Below are 27743 nucleotides of genomic sequence, written 5' to 3'. Positions count from 1 at the left end.
GTGACTTCAGGTATTTTAAGTTTGCTGATGCCATCGCCAGCGTTGCTGTCATTCTGGCTCTAACGTGAGGATTTGGGTGCACCCCTGCCCTACACCTCTTCGGTCCTTCCCGTATAGTTACTATTGCTATTCTAGTTTCCTTTTAATAATTCTTATTTTAACAATAAATAATACCCTACAGATTTTTTTGTCTGTCTGTACTTGTGCTATCAACTTTGGATGGTATGTCCTGCCTCCTCACGCACCTCCGACAATTAGGTAAATTAGTGCCTCTACCTTTTTTTCTACCTGGTCCAGGCCCCATGAACCTCCCAGCCTCCATAGGCACATTTCTATCCTTAGAAGTATTTTTAACGTTAATATTTTATCCATAAGTTTATTCCAAAAGTAGAAGAACATATGGGCACTGTGTAAATATTGCCCTGCAGACGCTGTAGTGGCTCTAATTTAATTTCCTTCTTAATATCTCAATATTAGACCCCCGAGGCTGGTCAAATAAGGGGATTTCTGGGGTCAAGTTCCAATGGTTTCTATTATTTTAATAACAATCACTTGTCTGAAAGTATTTCATATTTATTTTACATTAGGTTTATTTCTTTCTTATACAGGGATTCTCTATCCAGCACAGCATAGTTTTTTATTGTCTCTTCGTTTCTTTTGGGAGAAGAAACATGTATTTCTCTTATCTCTTTCTCAGTATCATTGAGTTTACACCTTAACGGAATTCTTTCAATTCTTAAGACTACTTATTATTTCTTCATCACAAAGTTTTCTGAGCTCAGAAGAAATGCGGCTGGTACTTTTGTGGATTTTAGAACAATCCCCAGTCCAAGGCAATTGAAGTTTAGAAAAATGGATTTTTAAAGAACACATCAGTGGCAGTCATACTTTTTAAGGCTGTGACATACTTTCTTCTTCGTGATATGTTTTGGCTTCCAGAACTGGTACCTTGCATCACCCACTTGGCAAACGGTGTTGGGTGACTCAGAATGCACTTAGAATTCATATGATGGCCTTTCATTAAAATGGGTGACTCAGCCCAACTTTTCTCTCCATGACTTTTCTTACCCTTCTCCTGAACCTGCTTTGAATATTAATCGGTTCTGTTGATGTGACTGGCATTTCCTGTGGCCTTCCTTGTCTTTCCCCAAGAGCCAGGAGAAGTCCAGAATTGTGAACCCATGGCAGAGTGGACAGAGAAAACATCACCCAACCAGGAGCCTGGGGGGTTCTTTTTTCCTCCCGATTTTTACAGCACTTTGGAAACCTGAAGTATTTATTTCTTATTTATTATCTTTATTGTCTAGATCAGGGGGTGGCAGAGTTTTTCAAAGTTGGTCAGCTAGAAGATAGTTTAGGCCTTAGAAAATATTTTAGTCTTTGTCACAGCTGCTCAACTCCGCTGTCGTGGTGTGAAAGCAGCCGTGGACACTGTGATGAATGAGCATGGCTGTGTGTCCTGACAGACCTTCCTGTACAAAAGCGGGCGGCTGGCTAGATGTGCCCGTAGGCTCCAGTTTGCTGACCCCTGGTCGACAGGTGAGATAGATGAAAGGTGACTTTATGGTGTAAGTTTGACTTTTCTGCCTGTCCCCACCCACACGTGGTCACCAGTCAGTCACACAGTATTTACTGAAATTTTCCATGAAAAATGGAGATACTCTCCCTGGACTTATTTGCTGACCATCAGAAAAATGAAGAGATGTGGTGGCCCAGTATTTACTGGGGGTGATGGAAGGTTCTGAGGTGTTTGTGGTCATTATGTCCTGGAGCAGAGTCACAGCATGAGGGAGGAGTCGGGGCAGAGGAGGCATCTTAAGGAAAGATGCTAGATGGCACCCAGAGCCACCTAAGAAGGCTTCTGGAGAAGGGTGGAGAATTGGAATTCAGTCCTGAGAGCAGTAGGAGCCACTGGAGGCCTTCGGTGGAGGTGTGTGATGGGACGAGATTCAGGATTTAGAGAGAGCGTTTGGGGTGTTTGTGGAGTGTGCCTGCGGGGTGTTCTGTGGGTAGGGTTGGAAGATTTTGAGGCAGATGTTGCAGTAACCCAGGAAGGGATGGGGGAGACAGTGCCCGCAACTACATAAGTGGAAATGGAATTATAAGAGTGTAATTCTAATGATACCTAGATAAGTGATTGTCAAACCCCAGCGGACACTGAAATCACCTGGAGGACTCGGTAAAACACACACCGCTGGGCTCCACCTCCAGTGTCTCTGATCCTGCGGGTCTCAGGTGAGGCTGGAGAACTTGCATTTCAAACAAGTTTCCGGTGATGTTGAGGCCGCTGGCCCCTGACCACACTTTGAAGAGCACCGCGTTGGGAGATGGAAATGAAACGACTCGGGGACTTGATGGATTTGTTTAAAGGTGAGGGAGCCCAGATTTCTGGCTTGTGTGACAGGGTAGAGGGTGATGCTGTTTACTGTGTATAAAACACAGGGGAAGCAAATCGAGAGGACGGTTCCATTTAGGTCTCACTGAGTGTGAGCATCTACGAAGGACATGCAGAAGTGGTTGGTTATCTGCGTCCGGGGGTGGGGAGAGAGACTGAGGACTTCAGCCTGTAGATGGCACCTGAGGCTGTTCTGTGTTGGAGAGAGCCTGTAGGGCGAGAAGCGACAGGCCCTGGCCTGCAGAAGGACATTTATGCAGTGACCAGCGGGGTCAGCTGCACGGGGGCAGACCAAGACGGGCCAGGGAGGTAGAACAGAAAAAAAAGTGGTATCAGATGTTGCCAAGAGGTCAAGTGAGATCAGGACTGGCACGGAGTCATTGAATGTACCCAAGGCTATTGTTAACAGCCTGGTGGAGAGGGATCTGGGTGGGGTGCTGTGGGCACTGAGGTTCGAATGGAAGGGCGAGGGTGCCGGTGAGGGGATGGGTGGGGGGCTCAGTACAGGTGCTCGAGGAGCTCCAGCGGTTTTGTCAGGGAAAAGAGACACAGGGTGGGGAATGAAAGCTCATTTCTGCTTCGTTTCTCTTTTTCTTTGTCCCTGTTTTGAAAAGCATGGGGAGGGCGTTCGAGCACATGTGGGTGCTGACGGGAGGGATTCAGCAGAAGGAAATGTTGAAAATGAGGGAGGAAGGAGAATTGATGCTCTCTTGTCTGGAGAAAGCCAGAAGGGCTGGGATGCGGAGCACAGGTGGGGCGGTGGGTGGGACAGTCGTGGGACACCTGTGTGAGTGGAGGGGAGGGACCAATGGGGGGGCGGGCTCTTTTAAGTGGGTGCTGGGAAGTTGAGGGGGTGCTGCTGGCCTCCTGAATCGCTGTGAGTTAGGAGGTGTCACCTTCCCCATTGGATGGCTTAGGGGTGTGAGGCCAGATGTTTAAAAAGTGGAAGACGTTCCATCTGGACACCACAGAAAACAGGACCGAGAGCTGAACAGAATGACAGGGCGGCCTGAGGAGGGCCAGGGAGCCCCGGGATGGCAAAGGTAAAACCTCACACCCATCTCAGGTTGGCATTCTGCCCCGGTGCCTGCATCCGGGTGGTTAGTGACGGTGACAGTTGAGGATGTTGGCACGGGAGTGGTGGAAACAGTGGGCTGCAAAGTTAGAAGGCAAGACCAGAGGGAGTGGGGGGTAGGAAAGAGGGGGGTGAGGATTCTCAAGGTCTGGGGGAGAGGGTCAGGTAGGAGGCCTACGTGTGTTTTTTGACAGGTTTTTGGTTTTGGGTGATGAAGTGATTGAGCGTGTGGCCAGGTGAGTGGGCTGCAGGTGAGATCGGGGTCCGGGGTGGCTCATTCCCACCGCAGTGGTGTCATCCAGCATTGAGATGAAGGGTAGACTTTAATTTGGGAGCCATTCCAGGGGTCCTTTAATTGATGATAGATGGATTGATTTAGAATCATAATTCTAACGTGGAATAAACTATGTTCATTTACAAAGCAGAAAGAAGGAATTACGTATGCAGTGCCCACAACTAAAATCTAGGGGGCTCTGTTTTAATCTCAGTCCTTTCTTAGCGGGAAACTGGGTAAAACCTTCGGCCAAGGCAGCCCGGGAGACGCATTTCTGTCCTCTTGTGCTGGCACTCACGTCGCTCTCTCTGAACTTCCTTTGTGAATTATTTGCTGATCCTGGGCCCCATTCCAGCCGTGACCAGCCCGCCGGCCTGTGTCAGTTCCTTGAATTGGTGCCTTTACTTTTTAAAAAGTTGTCTTCAGTATTTACAAAAACATTATGGTTATTACATACCAGACACTGTCCTAAGCACTCTACAAATATTAATTCATTTAATCTTCGTAACAACCCTGATGAGATGGGTTTATCCCCATTTTACAGAAGAATAAACTCGAGGCACTGGAAAGTTATGTTCATTCTCTTGCTTAAAGTTCAGTGATCAGCACAAACCCTTCAGCTCTGCGGGGGTGGGCGAAAGGAGGTTTACGGTTGCACTGTGACATTCTTGTGCGTTCATAAAGCTATTAACCTGCATGTCCTTTTCCACATGAACAGCTGTAAACCTGCTTTGCTCACTCCTCTGTTTTGGCAGTTCTGGCTCTCACAGTAACTCTTCATTGCACAGATCCAAGCACCTTTGGGTGCATAGCAGGGATTTCAGACCATTTTGGAGCTAGACAAGGAGGACCTAGGGGTGGGTGGTTTCCTCGGCGTCAGCAGGACCCTGGGAGAGGGTGAGTAGATCCCGTGGTGAATGCGGACCAGTGAGGCCACGCGGGTCTATTTGGTGCCTCTCAGTCTAGGTGGTAAGAGTGGTGGAGTCAGAAAATTGGAACTTATTTCTTGTTTCCAGATCCCATGATATTCACTAATGCAGACGGTTTGTGGCTCTGAGGGTCATCGTAAAACTAAATTGTTTCCTTCCTTAAACATTTCTCGTTCAGTTTTTTTCAAAAACAACAACACGCAGCATTCCTCAGCAACAGTTACGGAAAACTGAAACTGGTCTTGGGTCCTTGTACTCAGCATCAGGGGAGCTTTTTAATTCCTTTAAAAATACTTCCCCAGAGTAGACCTTAGTGGATTCGATTTTTATAGCGACATCATTAACAACAAAAATCCCGACTAGCAGCCAACATTTAGTCAGCGCTCACTAAAGGCCAAGCACTGTGCTAATACGTATTTAACTTATCACTTCTATGGATTAATTTAAATAACTTATTTATTTAATCCCACTTCTATTTTCTGATGTGAAAACTGAGCCTAGGGGAGGGTACCTTGCCCCATGAGATAGATTTGTAAGCGGCAGAGTCGGAGTCAAACCCGACTCTGGGCCCTTTTTTTCACTTTCCACAGCCCACCTGGTGTTAAATGCTGTTGATTCAAAACAGCCCATCAATCTGTCGCCAAGTCCTGCTGATTCAAAGGTGTATCTGGCAGCCCTGGCCCTGTTTCCTTTCCCAGTGGATCTCGGGTGTGAGCCGATTTCGTCTTGCGTCTGGCTAAGGCAGTGGCCTCAGCAGCCCCCTGGTTCCCCTCCCGGCCTCTCCACTGCCTTCTCCACAAAGGGGTGATCGCATTTCCCCTGCTGGACAGCTTTACCCCCAGGGTAGCTCCAAAGCTTTTATTCACGGCCCACAGGGCCCTCCGTTAGCTGCCTCCAGGCTGAGTCTGTCGTTTCATCTAATGTTCATCTCTTCCGTTTATTTTGCCACCAGGGTAACTTTCTAAAATTCTGACTAACTCTTGGGCTCGGATTCCAGAGAGTGATTGATTTGGTCTGAGGTGGGACTCTGGATAGAGGGGTTTTGATCAGCCAGGTTCGGGAAAGCCTTGCTCTAGAGAATGTTCTGGGAATATCAGTCTGTGGCTTCCATGAGGCAGCTGCCCTTGGCCTTTTTCTTTGGCTCCGAGGAGGTCCTGTCTTTGAATCCTCAAGAGTTTTAGCTCAACTGCTGTGCTAGAGCTAAGCTTAATGATGGAACCTTTTCCCTGGGCTGCTCATTAAGCCTTTGGTTCACTTATTGTGTGTAACTGAGAAACTGCTAGCAGGGGGTGAGAGGGAGAGAGAGGGATTGATTGATTGATTGATTGATTGATTTGGTCCAGGGAGTTAACAGAATCTTTAGTGGAACTAATACCACCTTTAATTTCTTACAGGAACTTTCTCTGGTTAACTCTTTCATTGTTCCTGTTTGCAAAAACTTGAGAAATATAAAACGCAGATACTCACACCTGGCAATGTAACTGAATAGAACTCTATCTGAAATAAATATTAAATTTAATCTCGTATGATATTTGCTGTAACACCAGGCAAGACTCCCCAGGGATTTCTCTTCGTTTGCATCTTTCTTTGTCTTTTAAAATGTACTTTTTGTAGTACAAGGGGTTGTGGGACATTGAAGTTATAGAATAATAAGACAGTAAAATCAAAGTTTCAAATAACCCTATAGAAAGAATTTAAAACCTTTCCAATAATCTTGTCTATCGGGTGTGCATTCTAGATTAAGAGGTTATTGTGGAATGCCTATATGGAGAGAGAAAATTATTTTCATGGATTCATTTTTACAGATATTTTAATCTCTTGTCATCTATGCCAATTATTTCTTTTTTTTAAAAAAATATCTTTATTGATTTCAGAGAGAGGAAAGCAGAGGGAGAGAGAGATAGAAACATCAGTAGTGAGAGAGTCACTGATCGGCTGCCTCCTGCACGCCCCCTGCTGGGGATCGAGCCCGCAACCTGCACATGTGCCCTGACCGGGGATCGAACCTCGATCTCCTGGTTCATAGGTTGATGTTCAGCCGCTGAGCCACGCCAGCCGGGCTATTCCATGTCTCTATTCCGTTGATTCCAAGCATTTCTACAGCAATTTACTCCATTGCAGTGCTGATTTTTATTCCCACATTTCTGCCGCAGAGAATATTAGGTTGACATTTCCTCTTCGCCTGTCTCTGAGCTCAGCATATATGCAAATACAGCAACCGAGGTGCTGAATTTCAGTCAAAAATAGAACTCCTCAGGCTCTTTTTATAATTCCTTCTCATTCATGCCCAGGGATCCAACTATGAAATGTGTCGCTCTGCCCTCTGCTGGTTGCTTCAAGTTAGGGAAAGGGAATTCTCAGAACGGTATTAATTTCCAAGTTTACAGAGTGGCCGGAAGATATTTTAAAATTTCAGCAATGCAGAATTCACTGTAATATGTTTTTTATTTTTATTTATTTCTTTATTTTTATTGCATTTATTGGGGTGACATTGGCCAACAAAATCCTATAGGTCTCAGGTGTACAATTCTATAATGCATCATCAGCACACCGCCCTGTGTGTCCACCATCCCAGGTCAAGTCTCCCTCCATCACCATGTGTCCCCTCTTTGCCGTCTTTCCCATCCCCCTGCCCCCCTTTCCCTCTGGCAGTCACCACCCTGTTTTCTCTGAGATGGTTTGTTTTGCTTAATCCCTGCCTTTTTCACCCAGCCCCTCAACTCCCTCCCCTCTAACAGCTGTCAGTCTTTTCTCTGTATCTGTGAGTCTGTTTCTATTTTGTTTGTTGGTTTATTTTGTTCATTAGATTCCACATATAAGCAAAATCACTTGGTATTTGCTACAGTCGCATAAGAGAAAATAATGAAAAGTTTTAAATGCTGACGTAAACAAGTTAAAGGACTTCGTTGTACGTTTCTGACTCAGCACTTAGTTAAAACTTGATAACTCCCTTGAGTTGAGTTTTAGGTTAAAAGGACATACCTTCCTTTTAAAACAGAACTTTCATTAAGTTGAATTTGCTAAATAATTGTCTCCTATAGCTAAAAAAAGATCTTATTGAAATATTCTTTATTTTTAAGTAAGAATTTGCACAAAATTTTGTGAAGGAGTTTATATCAAGATATAGAGATCATGAGCTTATAAATATAACGGGGTCAGTTCAAATTTACAATTACAATTTACACTTCACTCTCCTGTCTACATCCACCAGATGTAGTCACATAGTGTTGATGGAAAACATCTCTCTGTACCCAGGGGTAAAATGACTATTAATTAAACAAGTCCTCAGTTTAGCCCCTGTTCTCTCCCATGAACAGGAAGCAGTGTCTGTAAGCACGGGGCAAGTTTTCACAAAATAAGACCCAGCAAAGCACAATTAAGGCCCATCCTTCTCATAACCTTATTCAGTCATGGCTTTCATTAAGGTCAACTTGACATTTTAGTAATAATTTGAGGCTAAAATCCAGCTAAAGAGCACTGAGCTAGGCGACGAGAATTGATTTTGTTTCCAAACTCTGTTGCTAAGTGTGCAGCCTCACTGGTACACAGAAGTCCAATTCAGCGACCCCTAATGACTCTTTAATGAGAATAGGGAACCGCTTTTTGAGTCCTTACTTTGCTAAGGATTTTCAATGTTATTTGATTTTTATAACACCCCTGGGAAGTATTATGATGTCTCTTTCAGAGAGAGGGAGATGGACATAGTAATTAACAGAGAAATGATTCCCATCTACTGTTGGACTCTGAAATGCCTGCTCTTAACCGGTGTCCGATTATGTGGAAGCCTTTGAGCCTGTTCTAGAATAGTCATTACAGGCTGTGCATACAAATGTGTTAGCATTTCCCAAGTACAGGCAAAGGCAAAGGCAAAGGCAGAAATTCTAACAAGAGCCTTTCCTTTGTCAAGAGCTCCTGAAAATAAGTACTATGTAGTAGAGATAAGATTGAGCTAGTAAACTATCTCCCAATGGGACTATTCATGGGTAGTATGGATAAACTTGTTGGTTCCTAAGTCCCAATTGTTACTTTAGTTAAAGCACGTGGTCTTAAGAAATGGCTTGTTCAGAGTCACTATTTTATTTAGTCGTATTTGCATCCTGTAGGTCAGAGCGCTGCTTGTGAAGGTTCGCCTTGATTTTCATGATGTTGCTAATGGCTGTGGCCATAATGACAGTGAGTTCTGCTAGTTATTGAGTCAGTGTCCCTTCTGAGCACCATCTAGGCGCTCCAGTCTGTAAGTAGCCGAGCTCATTACGGATCTTTCCCTCCCTTCCAGCTTGCCTCTGTGCTAATGGCAGTTGGTGACCAAGTACCCTCAAAGGCAAAGGCAAAATTTCTAACAGGAGTCTCCTTTGTCAATAGCTCCTGAAAATAAATAATAAGGCCGAGCCTTCATTTTAGCTTCTCTTTCTGTGAGGGGAGACTCAGTAGGCAGCTGTAATATATGTGCTAATTCTGCTTGGTAAGTGTTCATCTGGAGCAGATTACCACAGTCCCTTGAGCTCCCAACACCTTCGAGAAAATGTAAGCTCTGGTCTGGACTCCGAGGAAGGCGAGGCCTGCAAGGTCGCGAATGGAGTCCCCTGCACTCCCCTGGGAAGGTTTCACTGCAGGCATTTAGGTATCTCCCTGTCTACTGGGGTTTGTTGGGATCTAATTTTAAGAGTGGATTGCTAATGAGTGTGACTCTACTTCTCACTGAGCAGGGCTGTGCGGTGGGCAGAGGGAGACTAGTGGGCTTCTGAGTAAGTGACCCTCATCCAGGCTCCCCTGCTCTCAGTGCTCTTTCCTTATTTCTCCCCTTATCGCCATGGGCTCTGACATTCACAACTTACTCCCTTCATCTAAGTCAGTCCTGATTCTCTCTCCTTGCCAGGCCCAGTCTGAACCTATGTTCCTTTCTCTGGGCCCTTTTGATACTATGAACTCATTTTTAAAATGAAAAAAAAAAAAAAAAAAAAGTATTGATTTGAGAGAGAGACAAAGAGAAACATCGATTTGTTGTTCCACTTATTTATTCATTCATTAGTTGCTTCCTATATGAGAAGATGTTTTCTTGAGTAATTTTTAATTCTTCCCCTCACATATTTTGATGAACAGTTTGCAGTTTGTTAGTCCATAAAGGGACTCCTTAGCTGCATTATGGAAAAAGCTGACCATCTGGATACTGGCGTATCCAACCTAATCAGATGCCCTTTTTTAACAGTGGCTAAGACTTTGGATTTTTATGAATTTATATCACTGAAAAGAGGCCAATAAAGAAGGAAACATTTAGCTGTGCTTGAAACGGATCAAACCCCAAATTCCAAACCAGTCACTGCTTATGAAATTTTGTTTTAAGATACTTAAAATTTATTGACTATTGATTCATTGAAGACACAGTCTCTGCAGGGGAGTTTCTTTTGTAATTCATCCATGTTTCATGGGCTGCATTTCCACAAGAAGTGCCAGGGAGGTGCTGAGTCAGGAGACTGGTTCCAGTAATGTGTGGGAGGCAGTCACAGGAGGTCTAGTCTCTGAAATAGAGACCGGGAAGTGGCTTCAAGGCAGGGAATTTTTAAAAACCCTTTCAGCAGCAGCAGGCTAGACCTGGCAGCCTGGAAATATCCTGGTTGGCTCTGGGATGGTAAGATAACTCACCCGCTTTGGTATGGGAAGGCCTCACGCAAACTAGAAAAGGTGTGTCAGGACCTGTCTTCAGAAAAGATAAAGCAAAAGGTTTTGACCAAGAAGATGGAATTTGAACACCTGCAGGTTATTAGGAATCACTGAGCATGTGATATGCGTTAGGCTTACAGATATAATTGTTAGTCAGCCGAGTAATAACACATAGGACAGAGGGAGAAAAATAAGATCTAGAAACAAACAAAATACTTATTTTGCTACTTGAGAAGGCTTTTGAAAGCGTTAGAAAGAGTGGCAGAATACTATACTTTTTCAATTTTAAGTTCATTGGCTCTTTTTTAAAGCATTTTGTTTTTCTGGTTGTATTGGAACATAATTGACAGACATCACTGTATCCACGCTTAAGGCGTAAGCATGATGGTTCCATGTACATATATTGTGAAACGATTGCCATGTAGGTTTAATTAACATTCATCACCTCAGAGATATACAATAAAAAGAAAGTAAATTTGTCCTTGTGATGAGAATTCTTATATACACTCTTAATTGTGCTCTACAAAGTGAAAGCTCAGACACCTTTGTTCATGATAGAAGGTGGGAAAGTGTGGAAGTGATGGAATGAATTAAAAATGTATGGCTTGCTACTTACAAAAACTGTGTGATATGATCATAGCTACGAAAATATTCAAAGAAAGATGAAAAAATAATATACCGAGTGGATGCTGTTGTGCATGGTACTGAGTAGTTACTGTTTTTCTTCTGTCCCGTACCTTGTTCAATAGACTTGTGCTATTGTTTTTGTATTTAAATGATCAATGTAAACTAAAATATTGTGAGAACAATTCCATCTACTATCAGTATCTTTTATCTAGCCAGTTACCCTATGAAAAGTTTAAATCAGTTAAAATAGATAAATACATGGATCTTACGTTATTTCCCTAATACTAATAATCTGCTTATTGCCACCTTATTCCAAAAAGTATTTACGATGCTTAGTAAGAAAAGTAAGATAGTTTAAGGTAATAAAAATGAGCTGTCAGCAAAAAGAGGAACAAAAAGGCAAAAGGAAACAAAACTGAAATGGAACATAAAACAAGGAATGCTGCTCCTGGCACCCTCAAACCTGTGGCTGGTGGGCCGTATACCAATTTCAGATTTTCTAATAGCCAAAACCAAAAGCAAATCTGATCAACACAATGGTCCATAAGATTTTAAAGAGCACAAACTCAAAATACCACCCGACTGTTTCATTCTTCAGATGAAGCTGTAAAGTCCTAAAATCAGAAATAAATTAACCTTCAGCACCCTCCTCCCTAAAATACTGTGTAATGGGATGGGCATTTTCAGGGGTCTCCTTCCAGGGGACCTGGTAGTCCTCGGAGGTCACACCCAAGCCCAGTGCAGCGGAAGCCCTGCTGCAGGCCGGCGTGTGGCCAGGGGTCGGTAGAGCGCCCTCTGCTGGTGGCGACAGGTTTTATCTGCTCACTCCAGGAGCAGATGATAGAGCATGTGTGTGTGTAAAGAAATGAATGAACCGCATGCTTTTAGGCGTGTTTTTAAAAGACACTTTTCTCCTCAGACGAATTTTTGAAATCTGATGGGAGATTGTAACTCCTGGACTGTCTGGGATACAGATACTATATTTTACTTTCAAATCCGGAGTCACTGGCCTGAGAGCTGGGGCAGATCTGAGAGCTTACTGGGAAGAGGGAAAACCAAAGCAAGATTTATTCCCATGTGCATGAACCTCCCATCTCCATTCACTGCTGAGTCACAGGACAGCAGTGAGAAGGGCGAGAGTTCTTCCAGAGAGCAATGGGGATTTTGTTTCAATATACAGACCAATGGGCCGTGGGATGTTCTTGCCTATAGCACTCTCAGAACAATGTTAACCTGAAATACTTTCAGGTGATAACCAGGCTCTCATATTGGCTATAAAAATCTCAATGAAGAGCTCTCAGAATGCCTAACTGGGAGCATTAGTGTTTTCTCGTGGGCCCTCTAAGATCAAGTATTTGCGTATTGTAGTTCTGAGCTACTGGGGGAATTATTATTTATAACCCACTTATAAAGATGAGGAAATATTTGCTGAAAGCAACTTTTTTCCCCCTTCTGTGGTCTGTTTATGCCTCTTTTAAGTTGTGATTGAAAATTCTCTTATATGCCTTTAGTAGAAAGCCTGTCTTTGTTTTCTTTAATAGAAAGAAATGATCTACTTCAACCAAAGTCAAAACAGACCTTAAGGGTTTAAGGAAGTTGAACAGCGCCACGGGAAACACATCCCTGTTTTAACCGAGACATAAAACTCTGATTTGATTTGTTAACAGACAGCCTTTATTGATCTTGACCCTTGTAATTCCTTAGTACTCACTGTGTGTCTATTACAATATCCCAAGGAAAATGGGGGGATGTAGGATATGGTAACTGGTAGCAAGGAGCTTAGCTCACATACATCAGTCAGGAAAATCACAGAGACATTCCTGAAATGTTAAACAGAAATGCAGCAGAGAAAAAGACATTCATGGGTTGTTGAGGAAGTGCCGCAGGGCAATTACTCATTGATCGAAAAACTTAGTGACAATCAGCAAAAATGCCAAGAAAACTCTGGTACTCTCCTGGCATCCTAAAATGAGAGCGTGCGTCCTAGGCTGGTTAAACATGTATTATTCTGAAATCCAAGGGAGCAGGTTCCTAAGGTGCCTGTCGGCCTCAAAGCGGCCTCTTTGTGAGATTCCCACTTTGTTCCTTGGCACTGGGGGGTGTTCTGAGCCTCCTTCTGCCCAGATTCTGCGGTTCTGCAGCTGGGGAGAGCTTGCTGTGCCAGGAGATCCCTGTCCAGTTCTTTCGTTCTTGGCAGGTTCATTTCCTTCTCGTGGTTTCCCTCCCGAGCCTCTTTGCAGCCGGGACCTGAGATGAGTTGGTTTTCCGGACCTTTTGTGTTGACCACAAGGGAGCTGATATGGCCTGTGGTGCCCAAGGACAGCCTGTCCTGTGACGGTGCCTCAAGTGTTTAGACAGATTTTAAAGCGACATCATGAATTCAAATGGATTAAAGACACTGTCCAGGGAGTTCTCCGGTTAAATGTCTGATTCTCTGATGTTTTAATTCTCTGCAGGCCCACATGGCATCTCTGCATTCAAGGAAATGTAGATTTTACTATAAAAAATTGTGGCAAGCATGGTTAAGAAAATGAAATGACTGTGTGCAGGAATGTATGTTATGAATCCTCATTAATAGGGTAAAATGCTCTTTTAATGTTTTATATATATGCATATATATATACATATATACACATACACACACACAGGGGTGGGCAACAGTAGGTTTACAGTTGTAATAGAGATAAGTAACACAATAATTAATAAATAATAATACGAGAATAAACTCCTTTGCATACTAACAACTGTAACCCTACGTTTGCCCACCCCTGTATACACACATCCCGCATGTATATTTATGTTAAAAATGATGTTGTAATGTATCAGTCAAGATGACTTCATTTTTGCGATTGAATAAATAGCTTAAATTTTTTTTGTTTTTAAATATAGCAAGATCAACTTTACACCTGGGCTGCCGTTAGCCAACCCACACACTCCCTGGATTACACAGAAGGGCAGTTTCCCAGGCGAGTCCCATCTGTGTGGTCACCATCCCACCCTTCTGATGAAGAACACAGGCCCAAGGACGCTGTGCCAGGTAGGCCCCGGGACCAGTGAACGTCCTGAAGGTGTGGGACACAGTGCTTGCTAGGTAGTGAGCTTGCATTTCTCTTCAAGGTATTTCTTAGATTATAATCTGCAGATAACAGGGAAAATCCCTGGGAGGCTTGTAAAATTGAAAAACCTTATGCTCCATCTTCAAGGCTGCTGTGTTGGAATTTGGGGGAACGGGACTGGAATTGTCCAGTTATTACTGTGTTTACTAAAGTTCGAGAAATATAGCATGTCCAGCTGTAGCCACCCCCTAAAGCTGAAGCTCCTTGTCTTGGGTGAGCTGTGGGAGCTCCAGAGGGAAATTTCTATTACCTTTCTCCCACTGCTGCTTCCCCTGGGCTTTTCTTAATACTTTTCTCTGCCTTCAGAGATAACAGGGAGAGGCAGGACAGAGATGCACGCTTTGCTGAATCTAAAATTTAAGTAATCTTTAAAAATTTTACAGCATTCAGAGGTAATATTTATTTTTCTTTAAAATATATATATGTATTTTTTTTCCCTCTTCTCTTGGCCCCTTTTGTGGTCTTAAAGTATTTTGTGTTAATTGGCCAGGAAGGGAGCATGAGATTATCATCAGCTTCATACAGAGCCCCAAACCAGTAGAGAAATGTGTATTTGCTGGATAGAATGAAGAATCGTATTTGTGTTAAAATGTTTTATTGAATTTGTTTGTTTTAATTCTTCTTTTCACTTTGATGTGATAAATTCCCAGTTTATTCCTGGTAGACTGATTAGGAATATTGACTTCTGATCTATAAGAGAAGAGAAAATAGGTCATCATTGCTATTCAGAAATCTCTCTCTCACCAAATTTTCCTGAATGGTAGCGTGGGTGTGAGAGTTAAGAATTTTGAGTTTGTTTTTCCCCCTCTGACTTCCATGGAGAAAGTTTCCTAATTACTGTGTTCAGTTTCTTCATCTGCAAAAAGGTGATAAAATAACATCTACTGCTTAGGGCTATTTTGAGAATTATGAGTTAACAAGGTATGTTAAAGTATAGAATTAGCATTCAGAATGCAGTGACTGGCTTGGTTTAAGAGTTTGCTGTTGATACGGTAATTATTATTTCATGTCTTATCGTCCTCACAAGTCCCTTTTAAACCAACAGTGCCCCACAGTGTTAACAATTTTATTCCTGGCTCCTGCCCAAAGATCTGCAAAGCGGCCTAGTGCTCATAAGCTCCTGTGTTGATTCCCATCTCCTTACGATACACTTCCCTCTTTCTTTGTGCTGAGACACTGAATGGGGCCCCCCACCCTACCCTGCATTGTTCCCCTTTTAATGTCTGATGCTCTGAAACACGGCGTAGTGTTCACTTGGTGGATATAGTTCCTGAAATCAACAGCACATGAAACGCTGTTTCATGTAGAGCTCTGAGTGTGTCATAACTCAGCACAGTTAATCAAGGTTCCAGATAGAGTTCCTCAATGCAGAGATCTTCCGAGATGAAGGGGTTCTAATATAACATCTGAAAGTAAAGGTAGCACATAAAAGCATATTTGGTTTTAAAAGGAAAAGCACAGAACGGTAAATATACCGTTCTATCTGTTTATGTTAAGAATTCATTTCTGGTAGGAAGTAGCCAGGTGTTGACCTACAGTCGCACATCACATGACAATGTTTCGATCATTCATGGACTCATGTACAACCTTGGAGCTGAAAAATTCCTGTCACTTGGTGATGATGTAGCCATCATAATGTTAGTGCACGCATTACTCACATGTTAGTGGTGCTGCTGGTGGAAACAAACCTATTGCACTGCGTATCGTATAAAAGTACAGCACATACAATTATGTACAATACCTAATACTTGATAATAATAAATGACTATATGGAATAACGGTGGCGAGAATAGGCCAAAGCAAGCAGGCAAAAAAGAAATAAAAGGCATCCAAATTGGGGAAAAGTCAAAGTCATTATTTGAAAATGAGAGAATTTTACGTATAGACAACCATAAAGACTCCACCAAAAGACTTTTAGAAACAATAAGCACAGTTAAAGTTGCAGGATACAAAACCAATATACAAAAGTCTGTTGCGTTCCTACATACTAACAATAAAATGTCATGGAAAGAAATTGTGAAAATGATCCCATTTATTTAACAATTGCAACAAAAAGAATAAAATACCTAAGATTCAATTCAGTAAAGGAGTTGGAGTACGTGTAAGCTGGAAACTACAAGACATTGTTGAAAGAAATTGAACAGGACACAAATGAATGGAAAGATAGTCCATGTTCATGGATTGGAAGAATCAGCAGTTGAAGTGCCCATATGACCATGTTACCAATTGTCCCCTTCACAGATATAGAGCAAAAATTCCTCAGATTTCTATGGAACCACAAAAGACCCCAATGGCCAAAGCAATTTGGAGAGAAAAAATTTTTGTTCCTAGTCTTAGCAGAAAAGCTTCCAGTTTTTGATCATTGAGTGTGATATCAGTTGAGGGCCTTTATTATGTTGAGGTACTTGACTTCTCTACCCCTTTTAGTGAGTGTTTTAATCATAAATGGATGTAGTATCTTGTCAAATGCTTTTTCTGCATCTATTGATGTGATCGTATGATTTTTATCTTTTATTTTGTTAGTGTGGTTTATCACGTTGATTGATTTGCATATCTTGACCCACCCTTGCATCCCTGGAACGATCCCCACTTGATCATGATGCATCATCCTCTTAATGTATTTGCTTTACGAGTGTTTGGTTTAGGATTTCTGTCTCTATGTTCATCAGATATATTGGCCTGTAATTTCCTTTTTTTGTATTGTCCTTGCCAGGTTTTGGTATCAGGTAATGCTGGCCTCATAAAAGGAATTGGGAACTACTTCCTCCTCTTTTGTCTTGGAAGACGTGGAGAATGATTGGTGTCGAATCTCTTTGGATGTCTGGTAGAATTCACCATTGAAGCCATCTCGTCCTTTTTGTTTTTTAGGAGGGTTTTGATTATTTCTTCAATGCCCTTATTAATGATGGGTCTATTTAGGTTTTCCAGTTCTTCATGGTTCAGACTGTATATTTCTAGATCGTCGAACTTGGTGGCGTGTGGCCTTTCATGGTGCGCTTGTACAGCCCTTTGCATTTCTGTGGCGTTTGTTGTAACTTCTCTTTCAATTCTGATTTTATTTGAGTCTTTTCTCTTTTACCCTTAGTGAGTCCCTATGCCCACCTTCAGGTGTCCTTATGGTAGATCTTCTAGGCGTGTCTGTGTGTCAAGCGAGGGATTCTTGGTTGAGTTGTAGTTGTCTGACTTGTAAATTTAAGAGGAGAAACAGTGGCGTCTTCTCAGTGTGCCACGTTGCTGATGCCACTTGACATTACTTCTTAATCTTTGTACTTAGAGAGGAACTGTTTGCTGTGAAACACTCTGCTGTGTTCCACCGGCGGCAGCCTCAGGCATCTCGTGTTTACCACGTCTCTCGATGGCATCACCTTCTCCTGTGCCTGATTTAATCTTGTGTTTTGTACAGCAGCAGGCTCTACCATGCAGTCTAGGCGTGTAGTAAGCTGTGCCACCTAGGTTTGTGCCAGGGCACTCAGTGATGGCACAGCGAGCTCACCTAGCCACGCGTTTCTCAGAAGTGACTTGTGACCAGGAGAACCGATCTGTTTCATTGAGAGTTCTTTTAATGGTCATTCATCCCTTAATTTCTCCATCATTGGTTAGGGTGATATTTCATATTCTCTTTCATGGAGTGTCTATCTTTCTCAACCTTTCTAACTGAAACATTTACATTGTCCTAAAATTGTAAGGCACTTTAAAAACAGTTATGAAACTTATTAAAAGTTCATTAGTGATTATCTGAATTTTAGTTTGGTAAATGACGATAGCTGGAATTAATACGAGGAAGTTTGTAATCTGACTTTTTATCATTACTTGATGTAGTTTGAAAAATGCCAGAGCAAGTAATTTTTAATATAATGACTTGTCTCCTTTTAAAATATGCATTCTTTAAGAGGGTGATGGAGGTAAGTAATTTAATGCGGCGACTTGTTTTACTCCAACCGACCTGCTACAAACAGCAACAGCCACAGGGCATTCTTTTGTCCAACCCGCCTAGTGGCACTTTATACACATTTCCCTCTGTGACTCCTGGGGCATTCTCATTCTGGGGACCACACCACACTCCCTCTCATGCTCAAGCAGCCAGTTGTAAGAGTGAGAATGATCATAATAGAGTGAAAACCGTGTGTAGAGTCTGCTGGTTTTTAAAAAAAACAACAATTGCAAACTTTGATCACATTTATTAACAGTAATGAACTACTTGCAGTGTACTTACAACTGATTGCTACACATTCTTGGGTAGTGACATTATGGCTGAAACTACTATTTGTGACATGTAGCCCCTTTCAATTTTAATTTAAAGTAAAAGAGTTCAATGACTTTTTTCCCCCAAAGAGGAAAGACTTGCTGTTCTATTTCAGAAAATTGAGAATTTGTCTTTTTGGCTTTTTTTGGCCTCTATTGTTTACTATTTCCCGTGTCCAGCTAATTCACATCCACGGTGCCGCCTCTTCTGCTTTTCTCTTGGATCTCACTTTAATTTTTCCATGCTTTCTTCTGTTAAAGAGGTGTTTTTTTTTTGCTTTCACATATATTGACCAAGATACTGACCCTCCTGTATATGAATTTGAAGTGCAGAGGCCAAGGCGGAGCCCCGTGCTCCTCCCCCCAGTGAGGGGCAGGGGGTGCAGACTCCTGGGCACCTTTTCCTCCCACCCTGACTCCCTACATGTTGGCATTGTCTCCTTAGCCTCAGGTGTTAAAATCGACCTTTTGTAGTATTGTAGACTGCCTCCTGGAGGTGAAGGCTACCTGGACAGGAAATTAGGACACAACATGCTCCAAAAGTTGGTGGCAGAAACATTGATAAGAAGAAACCCTTTTTATTTCTTTTGTTTCTTAACCTTTTCTGTCTTCACTTTTTTTTTTTTTTTTTTTTTTAATTTATACAATGCAACCCTTCCCCTGCCATGATTACCTTCTTTTTCTGGAGTCTCATGGCATTTTATTAATATCTCTATCATTTGAATTTGTATGTATTGTAATGTATCTGTTGATACACAACTGTCATCTTAGTAGACTCCCAGCATTTCAAGACCTTTGGACACATAGTGTATACTTAAACATTTGGGTGACTAAATGAAGATCTCTTTTGAAAAAGATCTAAGTAAATAAAATATCTACTCAGCATGTAGAATACAAGCATTTTAGGGAGAGTTGTGTGTGTGTTGAAACATCTTGTGGAACATTTTAGAGGCTCAATACCAAGTTTCAAAGGTTATCCAGTAGATTTACACAAAATCAAAGAGATAATTGCCTTCAGTTTTCAAATCCATGGAGAACACGAGTAGGATGTCTAGATAGAAACAGGGCCTTGGTCATTCTTGGTGCGTCTTTGGGAAATCATGCCCCTTCCCTGTCTTTGAAAATATGAGTGGCCAAGAGAGTAAACACAGGAATGATTTTTAGAAAGGCAATTTGAGCACAGAAAACCCTGGAGTAAAATATATGGAAGGAGAGCTAGTAGAAACAGGGCAGGATCTTTCTGTGCAGAAATTCTAAAAAATGTGTGTATATGCTGGGGCAAAGAGCTGTGACCCAACTTTGCTCCAAAAAGAAAAGATTTGGGCAGCTCATAAATATCTAAGGTGTGGACAGGATTACCAAGGAAACTGGACCAAACGGAAAGGCATTTCGGATGGAGCAATAAAAAGAAGCTGAGGTGAGCTAGCATACTGAAATGTATTTCAGGGGGACCGACGGTTTTCAAAGGTAGTTGCAGATTTAACCCTCAGATTTAAAGAAGAAAGTGAAATGGGGACAATTAATTCTGTATTATCTCCTGTGTCCATGAAATTAGAAGCAAGTCTCTCAGAGCAGCGCTTTTCTGGCCTCTAATATTGAAAAGAAGTGTTTCTAATGGTTCCTAAGAAGAGATTCTGTGCGATGTAGTGCAGATGCGGGGTCAGCAGCTCATTCCCAGGTTGAGTCCAACCGCTTGAACACACATTCAGCCGAGATGCTGCAGGAATTCCCTAAGGGCCAAGGCAGAGTTGGGTGGCATTCTGCCTCTCAGCGTCTCGCTTGGCCAAGGGGTAAAATGTGCCAAAAGACACAGACTGTATCTGCTAGAGATAATTTTCCATTTTCTTTCCCTCCCCCCTTTTCTAAAATCTGCCTGCACTACCCCTTACCTACGGAAGCTAAAGCCTGTGTGTAGAACCTTTTGTTGGCAGTGAGGGGCAAATCCATACTATTAAATAATCCAATAAGCACAACACAGGGTTGGACTCTTTTAGGGAAATTACGTGTTTAACCCTATCTTCATTTGTGGAAGGACGTGGTATACCAAAAATAAAAAAGTCTACCTTTTATTAGGCAGCTTAAGCATAAGTCATGCTGCTTAAATACATTTGAACGAGTTACCTTTCAATTACATTGACTAGGTTTAAATCAAATTGATGTATACCATTGAAGAAACTTTAACTTAGTAATGTTGTATGTAAGTGCATTTTAACTTAGAATGTAAAAGTGTTAGAAACTGCTTAATTCATTTTTAGAAGGAATATTTTGTGTATTTTAAAGGAGTTATTTGACTTATTTCTCAGTGAAAGCAGAGAGATACACCTTACTAATTTTTTTTTTTTCTGTCTTCTCTCTGCAAATGTAAAGCTCACCCAGGTTTGCTTTGTTTTATGTGCCATAAACTTACTTTGTGATGATAGCGAGGTCATTTCTGAGATGTACTTGAAATTGGAGGGAAACCAGAAGTTTAGATTATTCTCAGAATTTTGCGAAGTGACTTTAACAAAATGGAACATTTTCTCCTACTCCGCTCCACAGTGATGTTTTCTAAAGAACAGTCTAGTTTCTTAATTCTTAAGAAGAGTTAGCAAAGTTGGCAGTTTCAAATGTACCCTTGAGGGAGCCCTCACTGGGTTACTCTTTAAAAACAGCCACCCTAGTCGATGAATATTAATGAGGACTGGCTGTCAGTTCCAGAACTGAGTAGAAGGCACCCCCGGATCCTGGAAGAGCAGAGTGTTGGTAGCAAGCGCCACAGGGTTTGTGTGAGGGGCGATCATTCTGAGGATATTAGAACTAAGCACATTGCTCAAATACACCTGCCCCATGACTTTAGACTTGAGCCAGCTCAGAAGCCGGAGATTCTTCCAAACACTAAAAATAGATATATCATATGATCAGCAATTCTGTTTCTGAGTATTTATCCAAAGAAAATGGGACGACCCATTTGAAAAGACACATGCACCCCTGTGTTCACTGCAGCATTGTTTACCAATAGCCAAGATATGGAAGCAACTTAGGTGTTCATCACAGACAAATGAATGAAGAAGATGTGGTATATACACACAATGGAATATTATGCAGCCACGAAAAAGAACGAAATCTTGCTACTTGCAATGACATGGATGGATCTGGAGGGTATTGTGTTAAATGAAACAAGTCAGGCAGAGAAAGACAAGTACTGCATGGTTTCACTCATATGTGAACTCTGAGCACAAAGTAAACAAAACAAAATCTGACTCGTCGAAACAGAGACCAAAGGGATGGTTACCAGAAGGGAGGGGGTGAGGGGATAGTTGAAAAGGGGAAGGGGGACTTCGTCAATAATATTGTCATAAGTTTACATGGTGACAGATGGTAACTAGAATTAGTGGAGTGATCACATTGTAAGGTATAAAAGTGGCCAATCACTATATTGTACACCTGAAACTATTAAGATTCTGTACCAACCACTCTTAAATAAAAAAACAAATAAATAATTGAAAATACCAAAATATCTAGAGAGAAAAAGAGAAGGGAAAACTGAAGCCAGTTTGATTTTCATTGGCCCCACACGCTGTGTGCTTTCCACTCACAACACATCGCCATTTCTCAGGCCTCTCTTGGCCCTTTCTGTTTCTTACCCCTTCCCTTTCTCTCTCTCTCTTATTTTTATTCTGTACTGATTTTCTTGTCCCTACCTTTCATTTTTCTCTCTTCTTCTAAGTATTCTTTTTCACTTCCCTTCATTTTTAGTGCAGTTAGTCTGTACGTCTTCATCTTAAGGCCTTGACCCTCCCCAACTTCTACAGATCAGCTCATGATTTTGAAGAGAGTATTTTGAGAGGCTTCTCTTAGATGCTGTAACACACCGATTCAAGGAATAAAAAGTCTAGTGAAAGGGCTGAGGATGGGAGAATTAATTCAACTCAGGCTGCCGTTGAGTTTTAGAAGGAGACCGAGAGTCCGGGTGGAGGTGTTCAGAGTGTTGACCGACCCGTCTTCATAGTCCACTCTCCTGGTAAACCGAACACCTTCTGACCACCATCAGAGCCCAGAAGTCCAGGACTGTAGGAAAAAGCTGGGAAATGTATGCATTTCTGATGGAAAGAACTGTTAGTGTCCCACCAGGGGGTCCTTTGGGTCCTTGTTAGGAGCTAAATAGAAACGAACATAAAGTTCTCTTCATCTATCCACAGCCCCAGGATCTTATCTTGGGCCTGTTGTATCTGAGGGGCTTGGGGGTGACTAAAAGCAGGAAACAAAGGTGTTTCAGAGTTTGGATTTGCTTTAATGGGAACTGTTGTCTAGCTTTGATGTTAAGGATATTTATTCAAAATCGGCTAACTCTGGTGTTGAGTTCAGAGTACAGATATGTGAGTATAAGAGAGAATTGCTTTTTGAGTAACTCAGTGAAATACAGTATTTGTCTGGGAAAATGGTTGTATTTTAAGGGCACTTGGTAATACTCTATTATCACAGTGACATCTGTTGCTGACTAATTCATGCTATTCGCAATGATTTTTGTTTTGAAAATTACCTTTTTAGCTGAGCTGCAGGAAGTAGCTAGTGGCAAAGTGGCATCTGTGTTGCCAGTTATAAAATCCTCCTCCTCCCGCCCTACTCAAGACACTCACTCCTCATGGTGGCACCACGTCCATGGGCTGGTCATTCTTCTGATCACTTCTTTTATTCCATCCGACAAATTACTTGTATTTTAAACACCTACTGTGCGCCAGGCACTATTCTAGAAGCTGGGGATACAAGGAGGAAGAAGGTGCCCCCTCACTTAACAAGAAAATCCTGGACTTGCTTATCTCTTAGGTTTTTCGGCGTGAAGTGTTTTTATAGACTCCCAAGTGACAGACTAAAGGGTCAAAGCCCCTTATTACTCAGTGCCTCTTGGTGACAGTATTCATTATCCCTCATTGAGATCAGAGGGTAATTTGTCAACGGTTAGACAAGGCACTTGAGATCCCATCGTTCAAGGTTGGTGAGTGGGGTTCGCTCACTGCGCGGACTACAGCTAAGTGAATCATATAAAAAGTGAATGTCTCAGCAGGTGTTTTCTGGTACAAAATAGAAACTAGAGATTGAGAAAAGCAACCATGATTGATGTGTCAGGAAGGGCATAGGCCTATTCCAGTTTTAAAAGTAACTGATGACAGGTGTTGGTCATCATGTGTATGTGTTCAATAGACTGAAAAACAGCCCTGTACTCATAACACAAAAGCTTAATTCCAAGATAAACTGGGTGTTTTGGGTATTTACGGGAAAGGTAGATTTTAGCTGGTTTTATTTTCTTATCGAAGAAAGGGGAAAGTTTATTCTTTAATATATTGACTGTCTTCTCCTTTTCCAACCCAGAACCTCAGTCTGCTGTTTTGGAAACTCTGAAAAATTGTTCAGATGCGGTTCAGCAGGTAAGAAGATCTTATTTTAGGATGCTGAGTCCCTTTCGCTTGTATTTGCCTTAAAATTGTGAGGGACCCCGATTTATTTTCCCGTCTGGCCTGCTAGCTAGGCCACCCTTGGTTCACTGAGTGTGCAGGGGAATTCTGTCTGGCAGGAGGGGATGTTTTCTTCCACTGAGACTTTGCAAAGAAACAGCCTTGAAGTGGAACGGAGAACAAGCTTCTCAGAAGCGGCATCGTTCTATACCCAGCCAGAGTTGCACCTTCAGCGGCTGGCTCCAGCGCGAGGTGCCCCCACCCAGGAAATGCCGTGTGGAGAGGTGCTTGGCCAAACTAATAGTCATGTGTTATGATTTAAAAAAAAAAATCTATCAAGAAAATCAGTTGATATTCTTAAGTTGCTTTGGTGGATGAAACATTAGTTAGTGTCGTTTAATTTTCATAGAAACTTTTTTCCTGTTACTAAAAGTCAAAATTTTATGTCTTTTTTTTCTTGTACCCAAAAGGACTTAAAAAAAAACGTAAAGAAAGGAAACACTTATATACAATAGTATTGTGGATAGCAATTGCTCTTTTGGACATAAAACCATTAAAAAAATCATTTATATATTCTCCCAACTATGCTTTTGAAAATAATGTAGTATTAGAAGTTACTAAGTAATTACTGAGTAAAAAGAGTGCCTGTTCTCTTGAGTGTGGTCTAGTGGGAAACAAAAAGACTCATCGTGGGTTCTAGGTTTAGTTCCATAGGTAGTTAGTATGTACAACACACAAAGGCTATTTGGGACATAGTGTTCTTCTTTGTAAAATTAAAGACTTTGGTGACTTTTGAGAATTTTCCAAGTATGAAGTGATTTCCCTTTTAAAAAAGCAGCAGTCCTGCATCATACGTGACAGTTGTGCTCCCCCTGGAGGAGATATGAGGGTACAGGATCGGTCAGGGACTTGTTAAAAATGTGACTAGGTTGGCTGATTGTTGTAGGAGTAAAGATAGTATATTTTTAAGGATAGTGTTGTAAAGCGGGGCTTCCCAGCGTCCTTTTGTCGGAGCAGAGGCCTCCACGGGGCTGGGGCACTTGGAGGGACGGAGGGGACTCAGCTGATGGTTATTTAATTGGCCTGCTAGTGAGTGAGATGAAGATGATAAAGGGGTAAAGAAAGAAAGTCAGAAATAAGGGAGAAAAACTGTGCCCTCAAAATAGTCTCTCATTATTTTTACAGCTTAAAAAAATTTTCTTTTTGAGGCACAACTAAATAGTGATTTGAGATAATGCATTAGATTTTTCTAAATTCTTATTTCCAAGGCATGTATTGCTGAATTCTTTGTTGTATATGACAGTGCCAAAGAAAACCCGGACAAAAAGTAATCTGTACTGTCGATAACGATAAAACTCGTGCAACGTGGCTCTACATGTTAAGATTCCAGCTGTAAAATTTAATCTGTATCTTTATGTGTATAAAATTGTAGTGGTTTTCTATGTTTCCTGAGCTGTGAACCATGGTAAAGTATACTATAATAAGCAGAAAACTCGATGAACTGAGTGATTTTAACACATCTGATGTTGCAGCTTAGAAACTCAAGGGTGAAAGATTGATTTAAGTGTCAGACCTTCTTTTCTTATTGCCAGTGACGTGTCTAGAAGCCATAGAATATAATTATCCAATTGAGACGTAACAAATTTGTAAGCCATTGAGGTTCAGCACTCAGCAACGACATTACTTACTTTTGGAATTATTGACCCTTTGTCGTAAGTTCTTTCTTAGATGATCTGTGTAGGTTTGTAAGTCTACAGTAATCGGCCATAAAAGCAACATAGGAAACTAGAATTGATCACCAGTCTACTGTACACCTATTTTCTTTTTTTACTGTATTATCTTATGCAATTCTCATAATAATTCTTTAAAGCAACTCTTAAAATTTATATTTAACTGATAAAGAAAATAATGTTTATGGAAGGTAAACTTGCTTAAGGTCACAGAATTGAGCAAGGGTAAGAGGGAAGATTTGAACAGAGCTCTGTTTGATTTTGTGCCTCACGTCCTCCCCACTGGGATCAAAACTGCTTCCACACGGGTAATTGTCCCACGGCTGTTTAATACTGTCTCGTGCCCAGATCATCGGGCGGCTGAGATCAGCAGCTTATTTTAAAAGCTATTCTATTACATTGAAACTATACCACTGATAAGAGTCAGGTGTCAAGATATGTTTTAGAGACGTAGAGACTGATTAGTTCCCTAGACATTGGTAACTTTTACTATAACTTTGGTGGCCTAAGCTGTATCCATTTTACTAACTTTAGTGCTTCACTGCTCTCTAAAAAGTCAGTTTTCTTTTTCACGGCATTCACCTTGCCCTTTTCTTTTTAGTCACTAGATGGCAGTTCTGTATCTCTGTAAATGACCACTGTCGGGGAGGGAGCGGTTTTAAGGCGCTTTGCCGGGTGAGGGTTGAGCACAGAGGTTTCCTGGTCCCTCCCAGGCTGCCTGCAATACTGGGGGGCAGCAGCGCCAGGCCCCCCGGCCCCGCTTTCCGAGGCGAGCGCAGGGCCCAGCGCCCCTCCAAGCCTCCCTTGGGCTGCGAGCTCAGGCCCCGTCCCCCAGCTGAGCGCGCTGAAATTTAGTGAATGAGTTTTGACTTTTACTCTCTCCCTGGACTTAATAATTCGGAGAGCTCCGCATCCCTAGAAAAACACATGAGTCATGAAGCCTTTTCTCGGCTGGGCTGCGGGTGGAAGCCTGAGGTGCTGCCAGAGGCTGAGGCTTAAGGGGAACGGCCGCAGCCCCTTGCCCACGGCCCTGTGCAGCTAGGAGGCTGCAGGCGACCCGCCTTCCCCGGGCCTCACCCACCACGGCTTTAATGTCAGGTGATGTGCCCCGGAAACCTGCCGTCTAAAGAATTAGTTTATAAAACCCAAATAGGACTGCCGTTCGATTCCGACTATTTTTTGTTCTTTGGTATTTGAAATACTGTTTTAACTGTAAATACCTTTACATTCCACACTATAGAAATAGTCAAACGTCAATTCCATTTTCTCTAAAAACAGTAGCTTCTCGTTAAAGATTAATGTATGGCAGAAAACCCGTTACCACCCAGTTTTACTTTTTTTTTTTTGCTTCTGAAATTGTATGTAAAGTTTGTGTTTTTGAAGTCATCTCCTAAAACTCTTGATATCCTTTCTAATGCAAATGGGCTAGTTGATAAGTAAATAGAATACAATTTGATCTTTAAAAACTCTAGCGTTGGGTAAAAAGCAGTAATATATCAGGCACTTGAAAGTTGGGTATTTATTACGTATTTATTAGTTGTAAATAGCCATGTACATTACAGAGTGCTGGATAATAAACAGAAATACAGCAACATCAGCCCTCTTACCCTACATGTTGTATGGTTTATAGGCAAATAAATGGTCAGAGATCAAAAAAGTGCTTATGAATTGAGATAACTGGTAAAATCTGATCTCAGTCCAGCTTTAATCTCCTTTGAAATTGGCTTCAAACTTCCCTTTGGATCCTGCTCCAATCAGGCCTCCTGGGTTCCCTCGGTGCCCGCTTTGCTCAGACTTAGTTGAGGAATTGAATACTCTTTTCCGTTGCTTCTCCACAAAGTATCTGTTATAGTTTTTATACGATGATCATTCAATATAAGTTATTATTAGATTCAGAAGCATCTTTATTTAAGAACAAATCAAGGAAACAGATGTGAACGGTGTGGGTGACCCAGCCGATGGGCTTGAGGGATTAGTCACATGCGCCTTGGTGTCGGAAAGTTTATAAAGTAAAAGAAATATCGGCCAGATTAAAAAAAAAAAAAGGTGTTGGGTGGACGTAGTTCTGCAGGAATAATGATAGAAACTTATAAAAACAAGAAGCCACTTGAATGGTGTTGGAATGGATCAGACATGAAAAGGTTGGGGAAAGACAAGTTCCATCGAAACTCTTAAGGCAAAAAGTAATGAGGCCTCCCTGGCCGGTGTGGCTCAGTTGGTTGGTGTCCCGTGCACTGAAAGGTCGCTGTTTTGATTCCCGGTCAGGGT

General features: G+C 41.9%; 1 protein-coding gene across 2 annotated transcripts in view; it reads left to right on the top strand.

The window, feature by feature from the left end:
- FMN2 (formin 2) overlaps positions 1–27743 on the top strand; it is a 222804-nt gene that overhangs the window by 21402 nt on the left and 173659 nt on the right. For both annotated transcript variants that reach the window (XM_081124213.1, XM_081124214.1), the window contains exons 3-4: positions 13848–13995; positions 23663–23718. In XM_081124213.1, coding sequence (XP_080980339.1) covers positions 13848–13995; positions 23663–23718 — 204 coding nt within the window. The remainder of the gene's footprint in view (positions 1–13847; positions 13996–23662; positions 23719–27743) is intronic.

Source organism: Miniopterus schreibersii (genome assembly GCF_964146895.1).
Source record: "Miniopterus schreibersii genome assembly, chromosome: 21".
In the NCBI taxonomy this organism is placed as follows: Eukaryota; Metazoa; Chordata; class Mammalia; order Chiroptera; family Miniopteridae; genus Miniopterus; species Miniopterus schreibersii.
This window is presented reverse-complemented; position numbering and strand designations above follow the sequence as displayed.